This window comes from Danio rerio, chromosome 20, assembly GCF_052040795.2.
Source record: "Danio rerio strain M-AB ecotype USA chromosome 20, GRCz13ab, whole genome shotgun sequence".
In the NCBI taxonomy this organism is placed as follows: Eukaryota; Metazoa; Chordata; class Actinopteri; order Cypriniformes; family Danionidae; genus Danio; species Danio rerio.
This window is the reverse complement of record NC_141040.1, coordinates 42,502,501-42,528,564: the sequence shown is the minus strand read 5'-3', so window position 1 is coordinate 42,528,564 and position 26,064 is coordinate 42,502,501. Positions and strand designations below refer to the sequence as shown.

Here is a 26,064-nt window from a genome sequence, read left to right as displayed (position 1 = left end):
GTTAATTATTTATAGGCTAATTGATATCTGTGCATAAAGGTTTCCCTATCCACGAGAGTGGAAGTGAAAGTAGATAATTTATCTGTCATTCTTGCACGGTAGATGCTCTGTTTAACTGTTTCCTTGCAAGTGAAATGCTCAGTTTTCCACTCACACTTACTTTACGTCATGTAAATAGAAAATGCGCTTATGGCACGACGCAGCTGACTCTTAAAGGGAATGGGAGATGATACTCTGATTGGTTTATTTTCAAAACACACCTATAACTCATTAAGAAAATAAACTCAACCCTTTTAGACCATGCGCCACGGAGCAAAGTGGATTTTTCCATCCTTATATTAGTAAAAATGCATTCTGAAACGCCCTGAAAGTGTTTGCACCCTGCGTTTTGCGCTTTAAGCAGGGACCGTCAAAATAGAGCCCTCAGTTTTTCCACTTCCACTTACTTTACATCATGTAAATAGCAAATACGCTTATGGTGATGCAAGGCTCTTAAAGGGAATGGAAGATAAGACTCTGATTGGTTTATTCTCAAAACACAGCTATAACTCATTAAGAAAATAAACTCAACCCTTTTAGACCATGCGTCATGGCGCAAAGTGGATTTTCCCGTCCTTAAATGAGCAAATATGGATTCTGACACGCCCTGAATGCGTTTGCACCCTGCACTTTCCGTTTTGCACATGGGCCGTCAAAATAGAGCCCTAAAAGTCTCTGAGTGTCTAAAACAGGGCCATCTTGTGGTTTGTTACATTTACAGCAGCAAGGATATGCCATACTTTAAGTTAGTTTTTTAAGGTTTTTTTTTTTTACCCACCTAATCACTAAATTATGAAAAAGTTCAACAATTTGCAATTCACGACAATTACATTTTTTATAGATATGGATAAAACTAATTATAATTTGAAGTATTTACTACAAAGAAATTATACAAGAGTTCAAAAGGCAAAAAGCAAACAAATTAAGTCTTAATGCTGATGGAAATTGGTATAGATAAAAAAAAAAACATCGGTAAATAAGTTTGCAGCAACAGGTTTTTTAATGCTGAATTGCTGTTTTAAGGAGTATTATGCTGAATTTAATGAGTTTATTTCTAATTATAACAGTAATGTTTTAAGAGGTTAATGTAATGCAAATGTAGCAAAGCAAAAGGGTAAGAAAATATTCCAGTGAAGTTTGTTATTTCTGGTTACCCATATTATACATATTTTAATTGGTCAAGGAAATATTTATGGTGAGTAAAACCCAAAAGAGGTCTTCACTTTTACAAGAAAACCTGTAGATTTTAATGTAATATTTATAAGGCTGTAATAATGCAGAGTGCTTTACCAAAAGTGACTGAAATATTATATTTTAGAGGACTAAAGAGGATCTTTTTCAATATAATATATTGAATGAATTTTTGTCTGTTTTCAGGAAGAAGCACTCCACTGAGACATTCATTTATGCTTAATATCTTAAAAATGAGATTTTAAATATTGGAATAAAATTAATTTCATATGGAGTTCTACTAGGGAAATTATTTTTCTCATTAAAAAATTTTCTAAAAATAATGATTTATGAATGACTTGTTCTGATGAACTGCTATTTATGACTCCTGTCAATAGATTTGTAAAATGGCATTTTTTGATTTATAAAATCTTCAGTCGATACTTTTAAGTGTTTTTACTGTTCATGTAAAATGCATTTTCATGGGTGACTGTAGGTTTTGATAAATTATTAAGAGAAAATAAAACAGAGTAGCTTTGAGTTTATTGATGAAAAAATGGGATTTATTTCACACATTTATATAGTTTGCACCAATATGACATTGACCACAGTATATTATACAATATTATAATTTTAACTTACACATTTCTTGCAAAGCAGCTAAAAGCAAAGAAATATGTGTCTTGGATGTCTCATAGATGTTGAATAAATTCCAGTTATTCTCCCCCTGGTCGCACACAGAAGTAAACAGATCTACATGGCAGAGAGAAAAAAGCTTTTTAATCCCATGATCAATGATAGTGGATAATCATTAATATATGGAAAAACAGAAACAAATGGAACTTAGATTTACTAAGTTTTAAAATTGTGAGATTTAAAATCTTATTTCTTTCACTGTGCCAAAATATAGTCATCATGTAAAAGAATTTATTTTTGTTTTTTGATTCTTCTTTCCTTTCAAAATATGAGACTAACATTTTTTTTTTACAATGGCTGGTGTACAATGTCTTTATTATTTTGATATAGCCAGCCAACATTTTCAGCTAAATTGCTTTTGGACTAAATAATTTTTTTTATGTACATTCAGTATTTTAGCATCATTTACAAAATCAATTAAATACATTCAGATTAATTTTAAGATCTGGTTCAATTATTGTATTTTTATTTTATGTTTACTTAGTTTTTGAATTTGCCTAAATTGTGTCAAAGTCTGTCCAGGCCTGGATTAGAGTTGTTTCTTCTTGTGGCTGGAGTGGCGTTTTTGTCATTAAGACAATATTTAAACCAGGATCATTAAATATTTGGATAATTTCAAAGCCTCTTGCCAGTGATCATTTTAAGCAAGGATGATTTATACAACCCTTGGTGAGTCTTTGTGCACTCTCAGAATTAAAGGTACGTGAGCTGTCACTGGGGTGGTACCTCTTTAAAAGGTACATATTTATAGAAGGGTCCATATTTGTTACTTGAAAGTATCTATTTGTACCCAAAAATTTTAAGAGGAACACTTTTGTACTTTTTAGGTACTAATGTGTACCATTGAGGCATTAATATGGACCTTTCAAAAAGCTACCAACTCAATGACAGCTCGCATACCTTTATTTCTGAGAGTGTGTAACCAAGCCAACATTTTCAGCAAAAAGGTGTTTGGGTTAAATATATTTTCATAATTTTAATGTCACATAATTCACAGCATCAATCGAGCACACTGACAAGATACTTGTAGCAGATTTTAGTACAGGAAAAATGGTATTTGGTTCACTTATTTTGTTTTTACTTACTCAGTTTTTGAATTTGCCTGTGTTGTGTCAAAATCTGTCCGGTCCTGAAAATAGAATAGGATTGAAGTTGTTTCATCTTGTTGCTGGAGTGGCATTTCTGTCATTGTAATTATCTCTGCTTTCCTTTCAAAAGAGAATAGAGATTCAAACTGCAACATCATGTGTAATTTCAAATTATGGTGTTTGTAATTGTTTTTTGCTCAAAGGTTTTACTTAGTCTACCAAAAGCATACTAAAAGCATTTTATTAATAATAATAAAGTGTTTGGCATATAACTTTACTTTGCCATAATTTAAAGTAGTATAGCAATTTATAGACACATAGAAATTTACTTTGACACTGCTTGGTTGGTTTTTGGCATCTCATGAAGTGGTTTAGTTCTGTGTGTGTCCAAGCTGTCCCCAATTCTGCCCTCTGTCATCTGCTTCATATTTTGAACATCCACCAACCTCATCAGTCTCTGAACCCATTTCTCAGCCGGGTTAGTGCAGATCTCCCTTTGAGCCTTTGTGATGAAACTGCATTTTAAAAACAAAAGATTGTTCATGATTGCACAAAAAAGAGAGAATTTTTTAAATTCAGAGAAACTGTCAAAAAAACTTACATAACAGCATTAATGTTGCACTGAAGATGTGTAGCATGATAACCCCCAACCTCCTTTACTGGAATTCTTGCATTAAAAAAAGAATAGCAGCACTTAACGGGACCCTGGGACCCTGAAATTAGAAATACAGATGTAAAATACACTGTAATTAACATTCCATTTAATGACTAGAAAAAAAAAAATAATGAATTAGATACATAAAAATATGCACATCCACCATTAACTAAGCAGAAAGTGGCAAGCACCAGACAGGCGATAAAGTTGCAGGACAGCTTCATATTTTGTATTCTGCTCAGTCGTCAATCAGATATTGAATGGGAAGTCATTGTATTGGTGGCTGATCTTCTTTTAAATGATTACCTCACTGACACTATATAAATATTTATGTTCTCTCCAGCAAAAAAAAAAAAAAAAAAACTAAAACCATAATGTGGTCTGCAGAGGTAGTATTTCCTGTGTAACCCACACCACTTCAGTGAATCAAGCTTAGACTGTTGATGTGTCCATAGTGTCTTTATATTTTTGAACACCATTTTATGACTTATTATTATGCATATTTTCAGGTTACATGTTTTCAAGAAGATGAAATCCACATAAAATGCAAGAAAAGCCTTTTTTCTGAAACTCAAGTTAGAAAATAAGCTGGGCTTGGTGCAGGAAACAATGAGCTCTCTTGGTCAAGTTGCGAGTGGCTGGTATGAAAGTACAAAAGTGGTTAAGCTCTTTTGTGCGTAACCAATCCTTTGAACATGCTCTCTCTATATTTATATATCACTTTAAATACATTATTATATAGCACACTCATTAAAATGTTGCAAGACCTATTTATTTATTAGTTCACAGCAGTGTCCATCTATGAGTTTACATCAATGGGCACACAGCTTTCCAAAATGTTTAAGTATAAAACTATGAGCCAATCATACAAGTTAGCATTTAATTTCAAGTTTTAAATTACAAGTCTACTTAAATAAGTCTGTTCTTTTGAGGGCGGTCAAAACCAGACAGAAAATCGCCTTTCAAATGATGATTTTATTGATTTAAAAAATTTGATAGCATTATAAATCGACCACAAGGAACAGTTCAAAACATAAATAAGCAGTTCTTGCAGCCTGTAATGAGTAGAATATTTTGTAGAGATGAGAATACGCACTAAGGAAATCTGTGGTTTCTGTGACAAGTATAAATGCAAGGTCAACAACAGTAAAAAAAAAAATCAAATATAACAAGCCGTAACCCAAATAGCTTGTTAAGGCTTAAATTATTGTGGGCTAGAATTATTAATCTGATGTTTCACACTGTAAATTACTAAACTAAAGGTTAATGTCCTGTTTATTATAATAGCTATTCCTTTAATATATATAGCGCTTTTCTGGGTACTCAAAGCAATTTACAGATGTTGGGGGAAATCTCCTCACGCACCACCATATTTGTATATTTCCTATTTACTTGCTATCGATGGATGAATGCAGCATATGGATTGCTACGTTATGATTATCAGCTGCAGTGACAATGAGTCCCACTAGAGGTCACTCTATGTATCCCGCACAAGTGACTTTCACCCGGACTACATGTTACTTATTCACACTGGCTATGGCAAGACATTTTGACTTGTATTCATTCTCAAAATATGTATTCTTGATATCCACAACTTAATTCTTGATATCAACAATCAGCATTCTTGATATCAAAAAGGTAATTGTTGATATCATAAATGTAATTGTTGACATCAAAATTTTAACTGTTGGAGACAAGAATTAAAAATTTTAATGTCAACAGTTTACTTTTCAACTAGTAAATATGTTCATTATTGATATCAATAATTGGTTTGTCACTAGTGACCATGTTAATTTCTAACATCATAAATGTAATTATTACTACTAAAATATATTATATATTACTTTGAGTACTTTTAGAAATTACTTCCCTAATTGCTGATATCAGAAATACATTTTTAGATATCAGAAATAACAAATGTAACATGTTGAAATATAATTGCAGACATCCATAATTAACATTTTTGTCACGGACACAATAAAGACAAGGATGGTTCTCTCTTTTAGTTAATTTTATCAAAACGGATATTTCAGCAGAGGAAGCAGGTAAGTAATATTCGTAGAATGTGAGCAGTCTTGTTAGCAGATCATAAGGGAAACAAAGGATCTTTGATGATTGTGCCGATCTGGATGCTGGCGATGGAATTCGTCAAGGAGAGTAGGATCTAGTATGTCATCTAGGGGTGTCCAAGACCTCTTCCCGGGACCCCTCACATGCTCTATGGACCTGGCGCGAGCCCTGGGCTCAGCTATCTCCCAGCTCAGGGTTCTCTCCCGGGACAGCATGCCAAACTTGCTAACAGTTGTCTAAGCAATATCTAAGTGTGAACTCTTGAAATAACATTTAACAAATTTCTTCTGCATTTCGGCTAGAATAAAAGCAGTTTTAACTTTTTAAACAAATTTTAATGTCACTATTATCAGCCCGCTGAAGCAATATATATATTTTTACAATTATCTACAGAAAGCATCGTTATACAATGAGTTGCCTAATTACCTTTCCCTAATTAACCTAGTTAAGCATTTAAATTGCACTTTAAGCTGAATACTAGTATCTTAAAAAATATCTTGTAAAATATTATATACTGCAGGCCTATAGCTAGCCTGTTGAAAGGAGTGGTTCTTTTTTCTGCAGTCATTCCCTCAATTTCAATTTTTTATCATTTTAGTGACATTACATTTTAAGCACTAATCTTTGTTGCATAGCTTGTCGGATGGTGATCATAACCCCACTATTCATGCAAAAATATGTGCGTTTAAACTAAGTTATTACAGTTTTATAAATAATGTCATGAGATTATAATTTTAAACAAAAATTTGTGAAAAAAGAATTAAAAAATCATGCATCATTAAAAAATTAAGGAATCTGATAAGACTTTTTAAAAACAATTAACAAAACATAACAAAAACTGCAGCCTGTATGTAAATAACAAACTGGCCAGCTCATTTCCAGTCTTTCCAACGACACAAAGCCTCCTGGCTATGGGCCTGTACTGTCATCATGGCAAAAAATTAAAGAAATCAGCTATTAAAACTATTATGTTTAAAAATGTGCTTAAAAATCCTCTTTCCATTAAATAGAAATTGGGGGAAACATATATACAGTAGGGGGTTAATAGTTCAGGAGGGCTGATAACTCTGACTTTAACTGTATATACTAAGAAACAAGTGTTAAGATTAATGTACTCTCTTAAATATTAAAATATACCAAATAATATTTGTATAACACGTAATAATAATTGAAACCATTTATTAATATGACGATTATGCACTGGATTAGATTTTTAAAAAGCATTACATATTTAATTATTAAAACATTTTAATTATTAAAACATTATATATATATACTATCCCAAACATATATAATAAAGTGATGTTAACCAGAACAAAGACACTTTTAAGTCTTTTTTTTTTAGATTGGACACGTTGTCCAATGACTTCAACTGTGTATAATTTTCTTTAAAACAGATAAAAAAAGACCAAAATTCAACATTCCTTCAGTTTAAAGTTCTTTATTTATGTATAATATTAAAGTATTCAGACAGGTTCAGATTCAGGTTTGAATTCTAGCTTAAACAGGTAGCATGTCTTGAAATATAATTAACAGTATTGTTAATGTGCACTTCACAGTTATTTCAAAGCTTAAAAACAGTCTGGAAACTGTTCAATGCAATAGTATGAAACCAGCAGAGCGTTCTCATCTTAGGGGCTGCCATTAGAGCTGGCCTCTGTGTCTTTCACCAGGCGAGCATCCACCAGATTCATCAGTCTCTGAACCCATCTCTCAGTCGGGTCAGCGCAGATCTCCTTCTGTTCTGTCACAAAACTGCATTTTCAAAGAGAAGACAGTTAAAAAAAAATTATTTACAATATCTTTTCATTTCATTTATAGAATTATAAAAAATACTCACATGATCCCGTTCTTCTGACATTGAAAATGTGTAGTATGATAACTCTGAACCTGCTTAACTGGGATCTTTATAGTGGAGAACGAAAAGCAGCACTTGTCTGGATTTTGGCTGACTGAAAGCAAAGATGAAAATAAATCATTCAACTGTTTTGCAAAATGTTTAAATTAAATAATATATGAGTGGATTACATTAAAAAAAGAAGATAATGTGCCACAAACATGCAATCAATGAGTCTAGTCAAATAAAAACATACAGAAAAATACGTACAATCACTTCCATCAACTGAGCAGAAAGCGACGAGCACCAGACAGGCGATGAAGATGCAGGACTGCCTCATGGTTGGTTGTGTTTGTGGTCAGTCGATTATCAAATCTGGAGGTTTATCGGTGGCTGATCGGCTGAAGATAATCACCCCACTGATGTTATCGGCTTTATATAGGGATGAGTCTGTACTTTCCACAACACAACCTATAGGTTCCGTCCAATAAGAAACAAGAAACTCTACACACAAAGGGGGGAAAACCGTGATGTGGCTTGCAGAGGTAGAGCTTCCTGCTATACCCTTCCTCAATTCTGTGAATCTAGACTAAATCGCTGACACAGGTAAGATGATAAAAAATTTTTTTTTTAATTGATCAAAAATGACTTCAATACTGAAGGACCCTCATGAAGACCCCCATATACAGATTTTAAGCCTTGAATCTATTGAGGTTGCGTTTTCTCAAGAACTTCTATGCAACATGTGAAAAGTCCCTTTCTGCAAATGCATGTTGGAAATGAGTCTGGGGTGCATTGCAGGAAATTGGTGATGGTGGAACGGTGGTTGTGCTGAAAGTGTTTTGTGTGGTTAACAGATCTGATCAGAATATCTGCAGTTTCTCATTGAAGTCTCACCACATGGATAATGCTTTATCAGTACTTTTTTGATCCAAAACAATAGTAAATAATGTCCAAGCTTAAAAGCAAACATGAAAAAGCCATACTTTAAATTATTTTGCTTCTTTTGAAAAAACTATAGTACTTTACAATACTACAGTAAAACAACCTTAAACAACACAATCTTAAACAACTCTTGATGTTTTTTAAGCTTAATTGTTTTATGTTCAATCCACTTAAATTTGTTGAGTTACGTAATTTGTGTTGGAACAACCTGAATGAATTTTGTGGAACCCAGCATTTTTGACTGTGATTTTTTGTATTTATGTAATTGTTTAATACCTTTAGTTTTTCTCCCCCCACACATCCTGCATCATAACGTGGCTCAGATTAAATCACTGTTTCAAATAAGTTACTTCTTCTACATTATTTCTTTAGGCTTGTCTTCTTAGGACCCTATTTCATTTCAACACCCAAAAATGAATTTTTGCTGGTTGTTCAAACTACTGACAGGATTTCAAATTAGCTAAATCAACATAATTCTACTAGTTTTTTAATTTTTTATTTTTGGGTGGGGGTGGGGGTTGAGGGGGTAATCGTTTTCTGTACAATCCACTTATAACAATGAAGTTAACTTGACTTCTTAACTTAACCCTGTGTAGGGACGACATAAACCAATTGTGTGGAACCCAGCATTTTTACAGCAAACTTGGTTTTGTCTCAATCTTGGCTTTAAATAGTCATTATTCAGACTGGATATACAATAAATGCAACCAATCACAGGTTCTAATGTGACGTTTGTTATTATTGTGCTTGGTCAGAGGTTACCAGGTGATTTTGTTAAAAATTTCACTATCAATTTATTTTGATGCTTCCTTTTACACATTTTGTTGATTATAAGGTAAAGTACCTTGTAACTGCAGCACGTCAACCCATTTTCATAAATGAGTATTAACAAACTCTCCACTTATTTGCTGGCACCACTCCACCAATAAATATTCTCTTGACTAAAAACTTTTGAAGTGCGTTAATTCACTTGGTCTACTAATACTTTAATGAGAATTAGTTGGCATATAGTTGCAATGTAACATACAGTCAAAATGTGAAAAGAACCATCAAAATAAAATATTTGATATTATTGCTAAAAAGTACTTTTAAGCTACATTTCTTAAACATTCTTAAATTCTTAATACATTTTTCATATTATTTCCTATTATATTTTTTCTTCTGGAGAAAGTCTTGTTTTATTTCAGCTAAAAAAAAAATTAATTTGTTAAATTCTTTTAACAATTTAAATGTGTTTTTAATTTAAAAAAAATCATTTAAGGGCAATATTATTAGCCCTCCTATGCAATATGTTTTGTTCCATTTTTTATAGAAAAACACTGTTATACATTGACTTGCCTAATTATCCTACCTAGCTAATAATAATGACTTAAAAAATTAAAACTGCTTTTGTTCTAGCCAAAATAAAACAAATAAGAATTTATCCAGAAGAAAAATATTATAGAAAATACTGTAAGAAATTCCTTGCTCTGTTAAAAATAATTTTGAAAATACTTGAAAAAATGAAAATAAAATTGACCAACTTATACAGGTCTGTATATATGTAAACCATAAACTATTTTATAATATTATGACATATTTTACTAGGTATTTTTACAAGATACTTCAAGTATTATATTTTCATGTTTTCACAATAAACAATGTTATACTCTGACCTGCCTAATTATCCTTACTATCCCAATTAACCTAAAAATTAAGTTAGAATACTAGTATTTTGAAAAATAAGTAAATATAGATATAAAATACTATGGTAAAGATAAAAGAAATCAGTCATTTGAAATGAGTTATTAAAACTATTATGTATTAAAATGTGTAAAAATTTAGAAAAAAATATACAAAGAGGGGTAATAATTATGGCTTCAGCTGTATATTTTTTATATAATTAAACATTATCATAAGAGAACGAGAGGTAAAATTTAATATAAAACTATTAAAATTGACAAACTGTTTAAAATTAATTAATTATTATTTATACAAACATTTAATAAAGAAAGCAAATATTAAGTGACTTACATTTTAGACAGTAAACACACATTTCAATGCAAACAAATCCATAGCCACTTTTATATTTCTGAGCAACAGCTGTGTTTTGTTACTAAATATATAATTAGCTTAAAAATATTTCTGACAATTAGTTGTTGCCACTACGGTTAATAGATAATTTTTTTAAAGCACCATTTTATTGTTACATTGGATTTCTCTTTTCATAAACTTACATTTGAAACCACAATCTCATGTAAAAATATTTTGGGTTATAATTTTAGGTAATTATCCATTTGAATGTAACCAACTTATTTTAAAGCAAGACTTTTCTCAGTCAGTAAATGTGGAGCTTTCAGATGAATTTTAGGAGTTCTGGAAAATATTCTGATCTTGCTCTAAAGTCTCTATACATTCCCTTTTCATTTTGGGCATAAAGTACACAAAATGTTGAAATGAAAAAGAAAGAGGGGAAAAAATAATAACATGACATCGTTATTACTGAGAGAAATGTTATCATATAAATCCAAATACACTTTTGATATGAGATTTGATAATAATGAGATTTGACAAAATTGAAAATTTGTATTTGGATTACAAAAATTGTGAATAAAAAGACACAATCCAATAATCAAAAGAAATGAACAACAAGATTATCTGCATGGTGAATTTTAGAAGAATAAAATAAAAACAATAAAATAAAAACGTATGTTTTGATAATAAAGTGTAAATCATGGTCTAAAAGAAGAGAGATATCAAACTTCAGGAATTTGTTGAACATTATATATAGCTAGAATAAAAGCAGTTTTTACATTTTTTTAAACACCACTTTAAAGGTTAAAATTATTAACCCCTTTAAGCTATATATTTTTTCAATAGTATAGAGCAAGCCATCAATATATATATATATATATATATATATATATATATATATATATATATATATATATATATATATAAATATATATATATATATATATATATATATATATATATATATATATATATATATATATATATATATATATATATATATATTAGTATTATATAAATATATAAAATATATAAAAGATTTGGGAGCATAACAATTTCCAGGAAAATAAAGCTTGTTGGTGAAATTTGGTAAGAAACTGGAAATTTTTAAGAAAAAAATGTAATTAAATAAAGCTTTACCACATTGTTGACTCATCATTATAGCTGCACATTTTCATTGGTTTGCTTGCATTTGGGGAATTTAATGTGTGGGGAAAAGTAGTGCCCAAAATCACTCACCTAAATGAAAAAAAGTTGTTATTGCAAGATCCTGAATACCAAAAAATAATAAATAACACTTTACAAATCACAATTGATATTGCTTAACTGGGCTTATAATAATGACTATAAAAATTTTAAAAACTGCTTTTGTTCTAGCTGAAATAAAAAAAAAAAAGACTTTCTCCAGAAGAAAAATTTTATAGGAAATACTGTAAAAATTCCTTGCTCTGTTAAAAACAATTTTGAAAATATTTGAAAAAAAAAGTAAACTATAAGCTATTTTATAATATTTTGACAATATTTTACTAGGTATTTTACAAGATACTGGTCTTCAAGAATTATATTTTTATGTTTTCACAAACAGTGAATTTTTGTGTGAACTCTACTAAAACACAAATTAATACATTGTTGGAGTAGACCATGTATTTACACAGAAAGTATATGTTACTTAAATATATAAACATGCCTGAGAAATCTAACCAACATGAAAATATCAGAATTGTTTTATTGTTCCATTTGTTTTTTCCTAGCTTGAATTGTGTGTGTGTGTGTGTATGTGTGTGTGTGTGTGAGTGACGTGGAATTATATGATACATTGCCTGGATGACAAAAAAACGATACATTTGTACACATCAGTTGACCACCAACTGACCTTAATCTACTGTAACTGAAGGTCTTGAGATGTGAATAAACAGGGGTTCCTCTATTAATCACACTGTGTAAGAGTTTCTATCGTCAAAGATCTCAGACAAAAACCAATGCTCTTCATAAAAAAAATGAACCATGCACAGGGTTATTGAAACAATGTAAAGATCTAATGATGATCTCAAACATGTTCATTACGTTACTCTGATGGAAACTACACAACTTTAAATGGGATTCAGGTCAATGGTTAATTCGGGTCTGGTTTGTTCTGTAGCCAATGAAAAAAAAAAAAACTTCTTAAGATGGTTAATAATATTGACATTAGCTATTTCAAAATCAAACAAAGTGTTTTTTTGGCAGAGAAACCTTGTAGGAAATACTGCAAACCTTTCTGCTTGGATAAACATCACTTGAGAAAGAAAAAAAAAAAACAAAATATATATATATATATATATATATATATATATATATATATATATATATATATATATATATATATATATATATATATATATATATATATATATATATAAAAGGAATTTAAAATAATTAATATAATAATAATTTAAAATCCCCCCAGAAGAGCTTATACTTTTGTTAAAATTCTAAATAAATAAATATATGTATTTTTTATTACTTTGTTAAACAATTTTAAACTGAAAAAAATGATGTAAAAACACACTGATTATTGTAGTGCAATGTTTAGTCAATGCACTAATGTTAACATGACATTATTGTAAAGGGTTAGTGATTGAACTTTAATGCTTTTATTTGCAATTGATATTATAAAAACAGACCAAAAACGAAATATACTGCATGTTCTTTATTTTCATATAGATATGTAACAATACAGACAGATTCACATTACAGTTCTAGAATGAATATGCTTTGCATAAATAAATAGATATACAATGTTCAAAGCAGAGTAACAGTATAATGCAGGTGCATATAAAAGTAAGCTTAAATGCAGTTGAGAAACGATTCAGTAAAGAGAGGACTGTTCCCATCTTAGGCGCTGTCACCAGAGCCGGCCTCGGTCATCTGCTTCATGTTTTGATTGTCCACCAACTTCATCAGTCTCTGAACCCATTTCTCAGTCGGGTTAGTGCAGATCTCCCTTTGAGCCTTTGTGATGAAACTGCATTTTCAAAACAAAAGATTGTTCATAATTTCACAAAACCAAATCACAACCCTTTAAATGTGGAGAAACTGTCAAAAAATACTTACATAACACCATTACCACTGCAGAGAAGATGCGTCGTATGATAGCTCTCAACCTGCTTTACTGGAATTCTTGTATTAGAAAAAGAAAAGCAGCACTTATCGGGACTCTGGGACACTGTAGAGAAGAAATACATCAATTCTTAATATAAATTTATCTATGAAATATATGTTCACGAAAAAGAGTTAATAGTCTATTGCTTGCTTACAATAAAAAATACAGAAATAAAGAAAATGAGAATCATTTAACTGTTTCATGAAATGTTAATCAATATATGAATGGATTACATTAAAAAAGAAGATAATGCACCACAAAACATGCGGTCAATTAGTCTAGTCAAAGCATAAAATATAGAAAAATACGTACAATCACTTCCATCAACTGAGCAGAAAGCGAAGAGCACCAGACAGACGATGGAGATGCAGGACGTCCTCATGGTTGCGTTTGTTGATCAGATGTTGATGCGCTGTTGGCTTTATCGATGGCTGACCGGCTGAAGATGATCACCTCACTGATACGGTCCGCTTAATAAAGGGACGAGTCTGTACTTTCCACAACCTATAGGTTCCGTCTAATAAGGAACAAGTGACATCACACACATGAGGGGGAAAACCGTGATGTGGCCTATAGCTTCCTGTTGTACCCTTCCCCAATTCTGCCAACCTTGATTAAGTCACTGACACATGTAAGCAGAGATAATTACATCAATTTGAGTTTGTCATATTTGTCTCTAATTAATAATTAATGGAAAAATTCAAATTGATGAGCACCCACTTATACAACTCAGCACCTTTTCAGGTTACATCTTAAATGCAGTGCAATGCTTGAGAAGTCACTTTCTGCAAATGCATGATGGAAAAAAAGCATGAGTGTGGGGCTCAGTGCAGAGAGCAGGAAACAGTGAGCACTGGTAATTGGTGAAGGTGGAACGTGGTTGTTCTGAAAGTGTTTAGTGTGGTTAACAGATCTGCACACAGTGTGATCTGAACAATGACTGTAAAAAATATGGACGACGCGACAGCCCTTTTTCCCATTGAACGCCTTGAGGGCAAAACGCCTGCTTGACGGGCACAAACTGTCGCAAAAGACTGCTGAAATTGGAGCCAGACATGCGCAGAAGGATTGTCTGATGGAGCCAGAGGAGGAGCCGCGAAAATGAGCAGAGTCGAGCTTCCAATCAAACGCTTTATGTAAAATCAACTACGCCCCCCGAACTTCTCAGCATGCGTTTGCTGTCATATCAACACAAATGGATGTAATAACGTTAACAGATATGAGGGTTTTATATATTCAGTCGCGCCAGCTCCAGGCCGCAGCGCATAACTTACTCGCGGCGTCGCGGGCTGATTCCGGCTCGCATGCGGCAGCGCCGGCTCGCTCGACCGCCGCATCTGGCTCGATTGACTCGGGCTGGAATTGGGTAGTGAGTCCAGGCATCCGGAGTAGGTCCAGCAGAGGTAACATTAGTCAATCTGAGCTCTAAGAGATAAGTCTCCGGCAGGCGAGAATCTAGCCGGAACTGTGTTTTGCTATCTGGGTGGCTAGGCGTGTATTAGCAAACTAATAAAGCCCGAAAAAAGCCCTGAACTTAGCGAATAAACAGTGTTCCACCAGGATCATGTATGTCAGAAACTATAGTTTACTGCTGAACTCATTTTGTCATGGTAAAATAACACAGAAATCGAATAATAACATTTCAGTCTACTTCAGTCTCCTGCCGAAGCTCAGACGCCGCGCTTTGAGAAACTGTCAATCACAGCTGTCAATCACGATGACACGCCCAGCATTAAATTACTGCTAAAAACAAACTGTTTACAAAAATGAAGATCTGCACCTATTTCAGCACAATAACCAGTGCCTTAATCGACCAGAACTATCTTTCGGGACATTTTATTGCAAGTGTAATATTTTTTTTTATTTGGGCTCAAGTCTCCTTCATTAACACGGAGGAGGCGGGCTTTATGACTTGTACTGCAGCCAGCCCCCAGGGGGCGATCTAACGGCCGAAACCTTCACTCAAACGTAGGCTTGCGGCACACTTGGATCTGAACAGTTAATATCAGCAGTTACTCACCGAGTTCTTACCACATAAATGATGATTTATCATAACTTGGAATCATGATTGTGATACATTTAACCACAGATATAGTAAAAAGAGCATTTATACTGAGTAATGTTTAAGAATTGCTCTTTCTGAATAGTTTAATTGTTACTATGTTTTAATTATTTTCGGTAACACTTTATTTTAAGATGTTCTTGTTACACGCTCCATGCATTTACTACACACTAAAAATGATGGGTTATTTCAACCAAATTCTATTAATCTATTCTATTATAGAATTTTTTATAGGTTATTTTTTTAATAAATTTATAGGATCAAACCTAACCCAGTCTTTGGGTTTAAATAACCCAGCAATTCTTAGAGTGTATATAAATTACAATAAATCATGAACAATTAAACTAACTAATCCTAAACCTCAGTTATGAACCAAATACAAATGATTCCTCCATTTATTCTTTCCATTATACCTTTACAATTACTGTATATTCCCCTATGCCCATTTCACATAGCTGACCTTTTAATTCTGCTATAAAGATAAACCAACATGGAACGAACTCTTATGTGTGTTTGTGTGCGTGTGCTTATATATGTATATGTGTGTGTGTATACATACACACACACACACACACACACACACACACACACACACACACACACACACAGTTGTATTCAGAATTATTAACCCCCCTGTTTATTTTTTCCCCAATTTATGCTTAATGGAGAGACTTTTTTTTCAACACATTTCTAAACACAATAGTTTCAATAACTAATTTCTAATAACCGATTTTTGCCATGACGACAGTACATAATATTTGACTAGATATTTTTCAAGACACTTCTATACAGCTTAAACTAACATTCAAAGGCTTAACTAGGTTAATTAGGTTAACTAGGCTGGTTAGTGTAATTAGGCGAGTTATTGTATAAGGTTGAAAAAAAATTTGCTTAAAGGGGTCCCTAAAATGTTTTTTGAAAAAATTAAAAACTGCTTTTATTCTAGCCAAAAAAATAATAATAATAAAAAATAAGACTTTCTCCAGAAGAAAAAAATATTATCAGACATACTGTGAAAATTTCCTTGCTGTTAAACATCATTTGGGAAATATAAAAAAAATAATAAAGTTGTAAGAGCAAAAACAATCATTTGACTTCTAGTCGATCATCTGGAAGTGGCAGAAGGTAAATTTTTCTGATGAATAATCTGTTAAACTGCATCCCAATCATCACAAATACTGCAGAGGACCTATTGGAACCCACATGGACCCAATATTCTCATGGTAAACAGTCAAGTTTGGTGAAGGGAGAAACCATGGTTTGGGGTTACATTTAGTATGGGGGCGTGCAAGAGATCTGCAGAGTAGATGGCAAAATCAACAGCCTAAGTTGTATATGTACTGTAAATGTGTGTGTGCATAATTAACTATTAAATATTTATGCGTAATTAGATATTAAAGGTTAATATTAAGGTCATTATTAGCTCTATCAATGGTCCTGTTGGTGTTAGTATTGCAAACACTTTGCAAAATGAGTTTATTTGTTAACATTAGTTAACTCAATATTTGTTAATATAGTATTAAACTAAAACTGTTAACATTATTTAATACACTAAACAAACATTGATATTTAAAAAACCAACAAACTGAAATAAATTTTAAAAAAGCACTGTTCATTAGGTAATGTCTCATCAGTGCACTAATTATAAAGAAAACACAACCTTATTGTAAAGTGTTCGTGATTAAACTTTAATGCTTTATTTGCATTTCGTTTTATAAAAAAAAAATTAAAACAGACCAAAATCCAAATGTTCTGCATGTTCTTTATTTTCATATAATTATGCAACAATACAGACAGAGTCAGATTACATTTCTAGCATGAATATACTTTGCAAAAATATATAGATATACAATATTCAAAGCAGAGTAACAGTATAGTGCAGGTGTATATAAAAGTAAGCTTAAATACAGTTTAGAAACGGTTCAGTGCAATATTCAGAAAAGAGAAGAGCGTTCTCATCTTAGGGGCTGTCCGCAGAGCCGGCCTCGGTCATCTGCTTCATGTTTTGTTTGTCCACCATCTTCATCAGTCTCTGAACCCATTTCTCAGTCGGGTTAGTGCAGATCTCCCTTTGAGCCTTTGTGATGAAACTGCATTTTCAAAACAAAAGATTGTTCATGAGTTCAGAAAACCAAATCACAACCCTTTAAACTTAGAGAAACTTTCAAAAATGCTTACATAACACTATTCATGTTGCACTGAAGATGAGTAGTATGATAACTCTCAATCTGCTTTACTGGAATTCTTGCATTGGAAAAAGAAAAGCAGCACTTATCGGGACCTTGGGACCCTGCAGGAAAATAAATGGAAAACATTTGTTAATATACCTGCAAGTCAGTGTATGAAATACATGATGGAATACATGACAATGATGTCTGTTGCTTGCTTATAAAAAATAAATAAATAAAAATAAATAAATAAATAAATTAAAAAAGACATACATTCACTTCTAGCCATTGCGCAGAAAGCGACGAGCACCAGAGAGGTGATGAAGATGCAGGACGTCCTCATGGTTGGGTTTGTGGTCGTTGATCAGATCTCGATGCGCTGTTGGCTTTATCGATGGCTGACCGGCTGAAGATGATCACCTCACTGATACGGTCCGCTTAATAAAGGGACGAGTCTGTACTTTCCACAACCTATAGGTTCCGTCTAATAAGGAACAAGTGACATCACACACATGAGGGGGGAAACGTGATGTGGCCTGCAGAGGTAGAGCTTCCTGTTGTACCCTTCCTCAGTTCTGCGAATCTAGACTAAAAGAGGTAAGCTGAGAAAATGAAGTCCATTTGAGCTTGTCATATTTACCTCTAATCAATAATTAATGGAAAATTGTCTTCAAATTGATGAAGCACCCTCATATACAAATAACCAGCCCTTTTTCTGGTTGCATCTTAAATGCAGTGAAATGCTTGACAAGTCACTTTCTGCAAATGCATGATGGAAAAAAGCACGAGTGTGGGGCTCAGTGCAGAGAGCAGGAAACAGTGAGCACTGGTAATTGGTGAAGGTGGAACGTGGTTGTTCTGAAAGTGTTTAGTGTGGTTAACAGATCTGCACACAGTGTGATCTGAACACAGTTAATATCAGCAGTTACTCACCGAGTTCTTACCACATAAATGATGATTTATCATAACTTGGAATCATGATTGTGATCCATTTAACCACAGATATAGTAAAAAGAGCATTTGTGCTGAGTAATGTTTAAGAATTGCTCTTTCTGAATAGTTTAATCGTTACTGTTTTAATTATTTTCAGTAACACATTATTTTAAGATGTTCTTGTTATACGCTTTATGTATTTACTACACTCTAGAAAATGATGGGTAAACCAACTGCTGGGTTTTAATTAAATCATCACCTTGGAATTATAAGGTTCTGTCTGCGCTCTGAATGATTTTAAGATATTGAGCTTCAAAGTTTTTGCATTCCATAGCAAACAGTAAGAGTGTAAGAACTTATAAAAAAACATTCCATAATGTAAATAAGCTGTCATTTTATACGAATTTGTCAATAACTCAAATTTGACAAAAATGTCAGATAGAACCTTATAATTCTAAGGTGACAAAATGTACAGGACCAAATGTAACCCAATGTTTGGGTTTAAATAGCCCAGCATTTCTTAAGAGTGCATGAAAATGACAATAAATCACTCATAATTAAACTAAAATAACCAGTGGTGGAAAGAATACTGAAAAATCATACTTAAGTAAAAGTACCACTACTTGCCTAAAAATATAGTGCAAGTAGAGTAAAAGTATCTGTTGTAAATATTACTCAAAGTATGAGTAAAAATTTGCTCTTTTAAAAGCACTAACTATTATGCTGTTAAAAGTTGATGCATTTCCATGTAATTTGTGGATGTGTGTAAACGTAACATTCTGTAGTGGATTTAGTTATTGCCCAGCAGGCACACAACGTCATAGGATATTAATATTAGGTTAGATTTAGGTTGTGATGTCAAGTGACCAAAATTCAATGTCTAGCCAGCATCTAGGGATAATGTTATTTTATGTCTAATAACAACTTTAAATGACTTTAATATTTGGTCGATTTTAGGTTGTGTTAGAAAGGGACCAAAAATCCAACGTCAAGCCAACATCTTAAACCAACATCATATTGACGTCAAATACTGATATTTATTTATCTCGTTTGGCAACCAAAATCCAACATCTGATAGACGTCATAGTGGTAACATTCACACAACTTCATTGTTGGACATTGACGTTGGTCTGACGTCAACCTGATTTTCATTTCAATTTAGTTCACCTTTATTTGTATAGCGCTTTTACTATGTAAATTGTGTCAAAGCAACTTTACATAGACGATCATAGTAAATACCAAACAAAATGCAGCGTCCCCATGACATTGGGGTACAACGTCAATCTGACATCATGTTGATGTCTTGTGCTTGCTGGATGTTTAAGGCCATTTCGGTCCCCATACCGTAAACATCTGTCATCTTCTCATCAGTGTCATGCATCTAAACAGTCTCTCGGTCAACGTGTGTAAAGTTTTTGGACATCTTCTTGGACACTTTTAATGCTTCCAAACAGTTTACTGCATTTATAAATTTACCATGTCTTGAGGTAGTTCATTATGAGGGGATTTACCTTCTATGTGTGATTTGATTGGATGGGAATTACAGGACTGATTTATCTAATTTACAGACAAGAAAAATAAAGTAGTGACTAAAGTAGTGTCCAAGATATTCTAATTAAAATGGCCCACAATCCCTTTCAGTGACTGTCAACATAAACACAGTTCAGTCAGTTTTAAAGCATATAGTGACTCACATTGCTAGAAACAAGTCATCCTGATCATATGACTACATATGTCAGAAGTGCATTCAGAAACAAAACATCTTGTTCTTACTTGCTTTAAGCATACTCATACTCAGGCTACTCTTTCCTGTAAAGGCTTATCAATCATTTAACATTATAGTTTATTAACCGTGATGTGTTTTTAAGCCACTAAGACTATGAAAACTACAGTATAGTATGTTTTTCAAAAAAAAATTTAAATATTGTATTTTTGTCAGCAAAACAAGGCAACACTGACATTGTTTAATCTTATCAATTAATCTTTATGTATTGAAACGAAGAAAAGGAAATGACAACAGTGTATTTTTGAATGACACTGGACTGGAAATGAACTTTCAGCCACTTGATTGTACACAGTAATTAAAAAAATAAAAACTATTTAAAATACACCAGAACAACAACAAAAAGGTTGACAAAAAACATGTTTGAGATGAAGTCATATTTGTACTAACAAACACTACTAAAATATTTCCTGCATTATCTACAACTTTCAAAGAGTTCTGTACAATCACCAAAGGTTAATAGATGTGATGTGAAGTCTCTAGTCTTGACTATAAGCATGTGTGGGCTTCTTGCAAAAGCAAGATAATGAAACCGCAGAGCTCGAAAAAGAACCACAGGTGGAGGTTGGGTCGAAGAAAGCTGACTTCAAATATTTCCCTTTCAACCCCCCCTCCGCATTTACCTGGTACTCAAATGCCATTTATTTCCCAGCTATAAATAAATAAAACACAAAAATGTATGTACTTATTCATGATATACATCTATGTACATATATTCACAAGCATATAAATATGTATTGATTAAAGATATAACATTGCTATATTTATGACCTTGTGTGACTACTAAGTACATATTTTAACAAATTTTTTAAACATTACATTTTGTATTTTAAATATTGTATGTTTCCTGATATGTATGTGTATATATATATATATATATATATACACACACACACACACACACACACACACACACTCACACACTATATATATATATATACATATACTATATACTCACATACTCACATACTATATATATATATATACACACACACACACACACACACACTATATATAAAGATTAAAGAACTAAACACACACACACACAGACACACACACAGACACAGACACACACACACACAGACACACACACACACACACACACACACACACACACACACACACACACACACACACACACACACACACACACACCTTATTTTTAACCCCCTTAAAAATGTTTTATTTATTTTAATATTATATATATTATTATTATATTAATATATAATATTATTATATTACTGAACAAACCACTGTTATCCAATAACGTACTCCAATATCTTAACTTACCTAGTTAACATAACCTAGTTAGGCCTTTAAGTTGCATTTTAAGCTAAATACTTATAATATTAGTGGTGTAACGCATCAAACCATTTTTTGGATCAGCAATAAAGGGAGGAGACAAGTGTCATTTGCTTTCCATTTATATAAAAATATTACAGCAAAAACTATTGGTTTTAAGAAACATAGAACCTGTCATTTTAATAAAAGGAACCAGCCTAAAAGAAAAGGAAAATACTAAATATAAAAAATGATCTTTGTTACTAGTTCACTTAGGCTTTGGCGGGGTATGCTTGTGTGTAAGTGCAAAACGCGCCTAAGGGACTGTTTCATATGGATTTATTTATCAATCTTACTGTTCATTCAACACAAACTGTCGTAGTTTATTTAATACGCAAACCCCTCACTGCACGACAGCTGCGCACCTTCAGCAAACCTCCTAATTCCTGCAGCACGAGAGCTTTATGATTGTTTATGAGCGCCAAAAGTGGCTGATCTGACTGCGTGTCATCGCATCCCTAACTAAAGCGATGTAACTAGAGATATCTCCACTTTGCTGAGCGAGAGCGCTTACTGAACAGCACAGCATCAATGACGTAAGCGTGCCCAGGCCCGATTATAATGTGAGTGCGGGCCGGCGGGGGAGACAGGAGGGGGGACAAGCGTGCTTTGTTTGAAGCAACTGTATATAGTGTGAGTACGGCCTTAGTGTAAACGGCCTAGGTGTGTATTTTCTGCGAGTGGGTTTGCAACTGGGGCTGGGCGGAGGATTGGCGAAGCGGCCTCTGCATTGTGTTGTCTATTGGCCATCGGCAATGGACGATGGCATCGTCTATCGACCCAACCCTAGTTTGTTGCCACCCACTGGTTACACAATGTTTTTGCAACAACATTCACCAGCATCAAGTTCCATTAAACAGTGATTTTAAGCTTTACCATAAACATCAGAGTATATACCTGATATATAAACTGTTCTCCCAGTACTTCTGTGTTATTTAATTGTTTGTAACGAACTGAAAAAGTGTAAAAACTTAATCTCTCTTGATCAAAAGCAGATTTAAATGCAGTGATGATTCGAAGGATTAAGAAACGTATGCAAATCATTATTATTCATGTTGCACAGGTTTGAATTGAGATCATAATCTTTTAACGTTTAATTGTACAGCTTACAATGAATGCATTAATGCAGGCTAAACAATGACAGAAAACACCTTTAAAAAAATCCTAAGAAAGCATATAGGTCCCACCAAAAATTTATACGTCATCATTATGTGTAGTACTCTATATAAATACGAAGCCAAAGTTAATGAGTTACTAGAAATTAACTATTAAAACAATTTTGTTTAATAAGTCAATAAATTCAATTCACCTTTATTTGTATAGCGCTTTTACAATGTAGATTGTGTCAAAGAAGCTTCACATAAAAGATCATAGTAAATTGAAACAGTGTAGTTCAGTATTTAGTGTTTAAGTTTAGTTAAGTTCAGCTCAGTTCAGTATGGTATATTAGTCACTATTTAGGGCTTAAACACTAAGCAGCAAATCCATCGATGCGTAGCTCTACCGATCCCAAACCATGCAAGCTAGTGGTGACAGCAGAGAGGGAAAAAAAAACTTCAGGAAGCTGAACATCAGCGATAATATGTTAAAAAAAATATTTTTTTCCAATAAATGTCGCTTGGAAAGTATATATTATTTAATAAATAAAATTTCCCTAAAGACCTAATAGTTTGGACATATATACACCATTCTTATTTCTAAATAATCAAATAGAGCTACTTTCTATCCTGGTCCTGCAACTGCAAGCTCATATATTTTTTTTGTTTGGTGTCATCTTGGACACACTATTAGCTTTGATCTTAGAAGAGCTGCTCTACTGTGTGCCACCAGAAATATATTTGACTTTTGTGTGTCCAAGCCTCTCCGGTACTACTTGTTTGCAGACCTTGTAAAAATAAACCAAGATCCTAAAACCTTTTGATCCTGCTCAAAAATGAGCAGCCTGCAACATCAAAACCAGATGCCAGGATATGTTACAGCAATAAAAGAAGTAGTTTCACTAGCTTGAATCACTGAACCCAGTAAGAGGCAGTTCAGGAGACAGGCCACTATGAAGCGCTGTTGCCTGTGAAATCATGCTGTTATGAAAGCAGTTACTATGGTACTTCACAAAAACACATACAGTACATTGTAACAGGCTTTCAAGAGCTTATAAAGATGAACTGCATTTTTCCCCTGACAAATCAATCCAACAATTAACATTCAGGGTTTTCCAATGTCAAACATACTACAAGCACTGATCAATCCCTTCTAATGAAACAGCTCTGTCTAAAAAAAAACTCCCACATATCCTGTCATGCACACAGGCAATTTTTCTCTTCACACAGGATACAAGAAGCTGATAAAAGACCTAGGAAAACAGGAATATGTACCTTTCTAAAAGTACTATTTGTATTTTTGAGTTTCCTCAACCTCTTTCTTATCTACTTGCGTAATATCTGCTATCGAAAAACCCTGTGCTCTCTTAGGAATGTCATTTTTCATTAGTTGTGTGCTGTTCATCACCGATTGTGCATGAACATACGGAGCTAGTATGAGAAACAGACATTTCAGTCTTAATCTTATCAATACCCTGTGAACCTAAACATATCATCCATTGTTATAAAGCAACCCAATGTATGACATTCCAAAAAAACAAAAAAAAAAAAAAGACAGTGATATCTTAAATCTTTAAATAAACCATGTCAATTTTTTATGTAGGAACAGCTGATAATACTGAAGAAATGTAAACAGTTCACCCTGTCATCAACTACAAACACGAGATAATAATATGACCAGCAATGTTATATTAGTTAGTATTGATTACTATAGGTATTACTATTTTTGATATTATAATTATATGGATAAAAAGTATTGAACAAATAACCAAGGTAATCCATACTAGGGTTTAAAAATGTTCATTTCCCGCTAACATTTGAGTGCTGTTTAACACGTTCTAAAACAGTGCTGTGGCTCGAATAGCATCAGTTTACCAAACTCACACTTTTTACGGAGTGTAACCACAGATACAGGCACACTGGAGCGTTTTAAAGCCTTGATTCATCAGCGGATCCCTCGTATGTCAGCTTATAAACAAACCAGCTGATCGATGTGACTTTCGAAACGCTCCGGTGTCCCTGTATCTGTGTTTACACTCAGTAAACAGTGGTGAGTTGTCTCAACAGTGCTGAAATGTTAGCATTAGCAAGAATGTTTTTTTAAATTTCAGTATTGATTGGTCAACCCTTATCCATACACATAAATAAAACAAAACTAATTAGATCAGAAAAACAAGTTATGTGTAAAAAAAACTAAATGACACAAGGATAAAGTATTGAACACATGAAGAAAGGAAGGTGTAAAAAGGCATGGAAAGTTTAAACAGCAGCTGAAATCTTTCCTGCTTTAGTCCCAACACCTAGATTACCAGATGATGAAGACGAAACCAGTGTGGACATTTTAGCAAGACAATGACCCCCAAAACAGCCAAGGAATTTCAAACGGCTTTCAGAAAAGACAATAAAACTGCTAGAATGGCCAGCCAATCACCTGACCTGAATAAATAGAAAATAAGAATCGAAGATCAGAGTAGATAAAAGAGACTCACAGAACAGTGAACTAGGCCTGTCACAATATTCAATATGTATTACACAACACAGACATGTCCTCAATTTTTTGGGATGCAATTTATATTGCCCATAAAAAACAATTCTAGCAACATTTTAGCTGATTTCGCAGCCTCTATATCTCTATTGGAGGTGCCAGTGTCAGTATGGTTTAAAAACACTTTTTACTACAAATTACTAAAGTTTATTTCCATGTGGGTGCCTGATGACTGAAAATAGATCTGTTAATTTTCTAGTTCTTTTATCCTTGGGCATTTTTGTTAACATTTATTATTTTTATTTTCATTGTTATTATTATTATTATTATTATTATTATTATGTCTTACCACTTAATTATTAATTTGTTAAAACGACTATAATTAAATGAAATGCATTCTTGCATAGTCTTAAAACAACAGTAAAATTGTTAAATCGCAATACATTTTGTTGCTATACATCGTACCAAAAAAAAAAAAAAAAAAAAAAAAAAATATATATATATATATATATCATGACAGGCCTACAGTCAAGATTTGTA

The 26,064-nt window shown here is 32.8% G+C and overlaps 4 protein-coding genes across 5 annotated transcripts in view; all 4 read right to left on the bottom strand.

Annotated features, from left to right (window-relative positions):
* Nucleotides 1-1,748: 1,748 nt before the first annotated feature.
* The window catches only part of ccl38a.3 (chemokine (C-C motif) ligand 38, duplicate 3), a 34,048-nt gene continuing 9,732 nt past the window's right edge, over nucleotides 1,749-26,064 (bottom strand). The window contains 4 exon segments of one of the 2 annotated variants that reach the window (NM_001386386.1): nucleotides 1,749-1,962; nucleotides 2,991-3,113; nucleotides 3,323-3,508; nucleotides 3,595-3,706. In NM_001386386.1, coding sequence (NP_001373315.1) covers nucleotides 1,926-1,962; nucleotides 2,991-3,113; nucleotides 3,323-3,508; nucleotides 3,595-3,706 — 458 coding nt within the window. In that variant the 3' untranslated portion in view covers nucleotides 1,749-1,925. 2 annotated transcript variants of the gene reach the window in all.
* On the bottom strand, nucleotides 7,149-8,032 carry ccl38a.4 (chemokine (C-C motif) ligand 38, duplicate 4). The gene is given in 3 exon segments (NM_001102625.2): nucleotides 7,149-7,473; nucleotides 7,559-7,670; nucleotides 7,826-8,032. Coding segments are annotated over 3 exon segments (306 nt in total). The 5' UTR covers nucleotides 7,896-8,032; the 3' UTR covers nucleotides 7,149-7,349.
* ccl38a.5 (chemokine (C-C motif) ligand 38, duplicate 5) lies at nucleotides 13,188-14,057 on the bottom strand. Its single transcript, NM_001030173.1, is given in 3 exon segments — nucleotides 13,188-13,517; nucleotides 13,607-13,718; nucleotides 13,968-14,057. Coding segments are annotated over 3 exon segments (312 nt in total). The 5' UTR covers nucleotides 14,038-14,057; the 3' UTR covers nucleotides 13,188-13,387.
* On the bottom strand, nucleotides 17,462-18,327 carry ccl38.6 (chemokine (C-C motif) ligand 38, duplicate 6). Its single transcript, NM_001083080.3, is given in 3 exon segments — nucleotides 17,462-17,807; nucleotides 17,896-18,007; nucleotides 18,159-18,327. Coding segments are annotated over 3 exon segments (312 nt in total). The 5' UTR covers nucleotides 18,229-18,327; the 3' UTR covers nucleotides 17,462-17,677.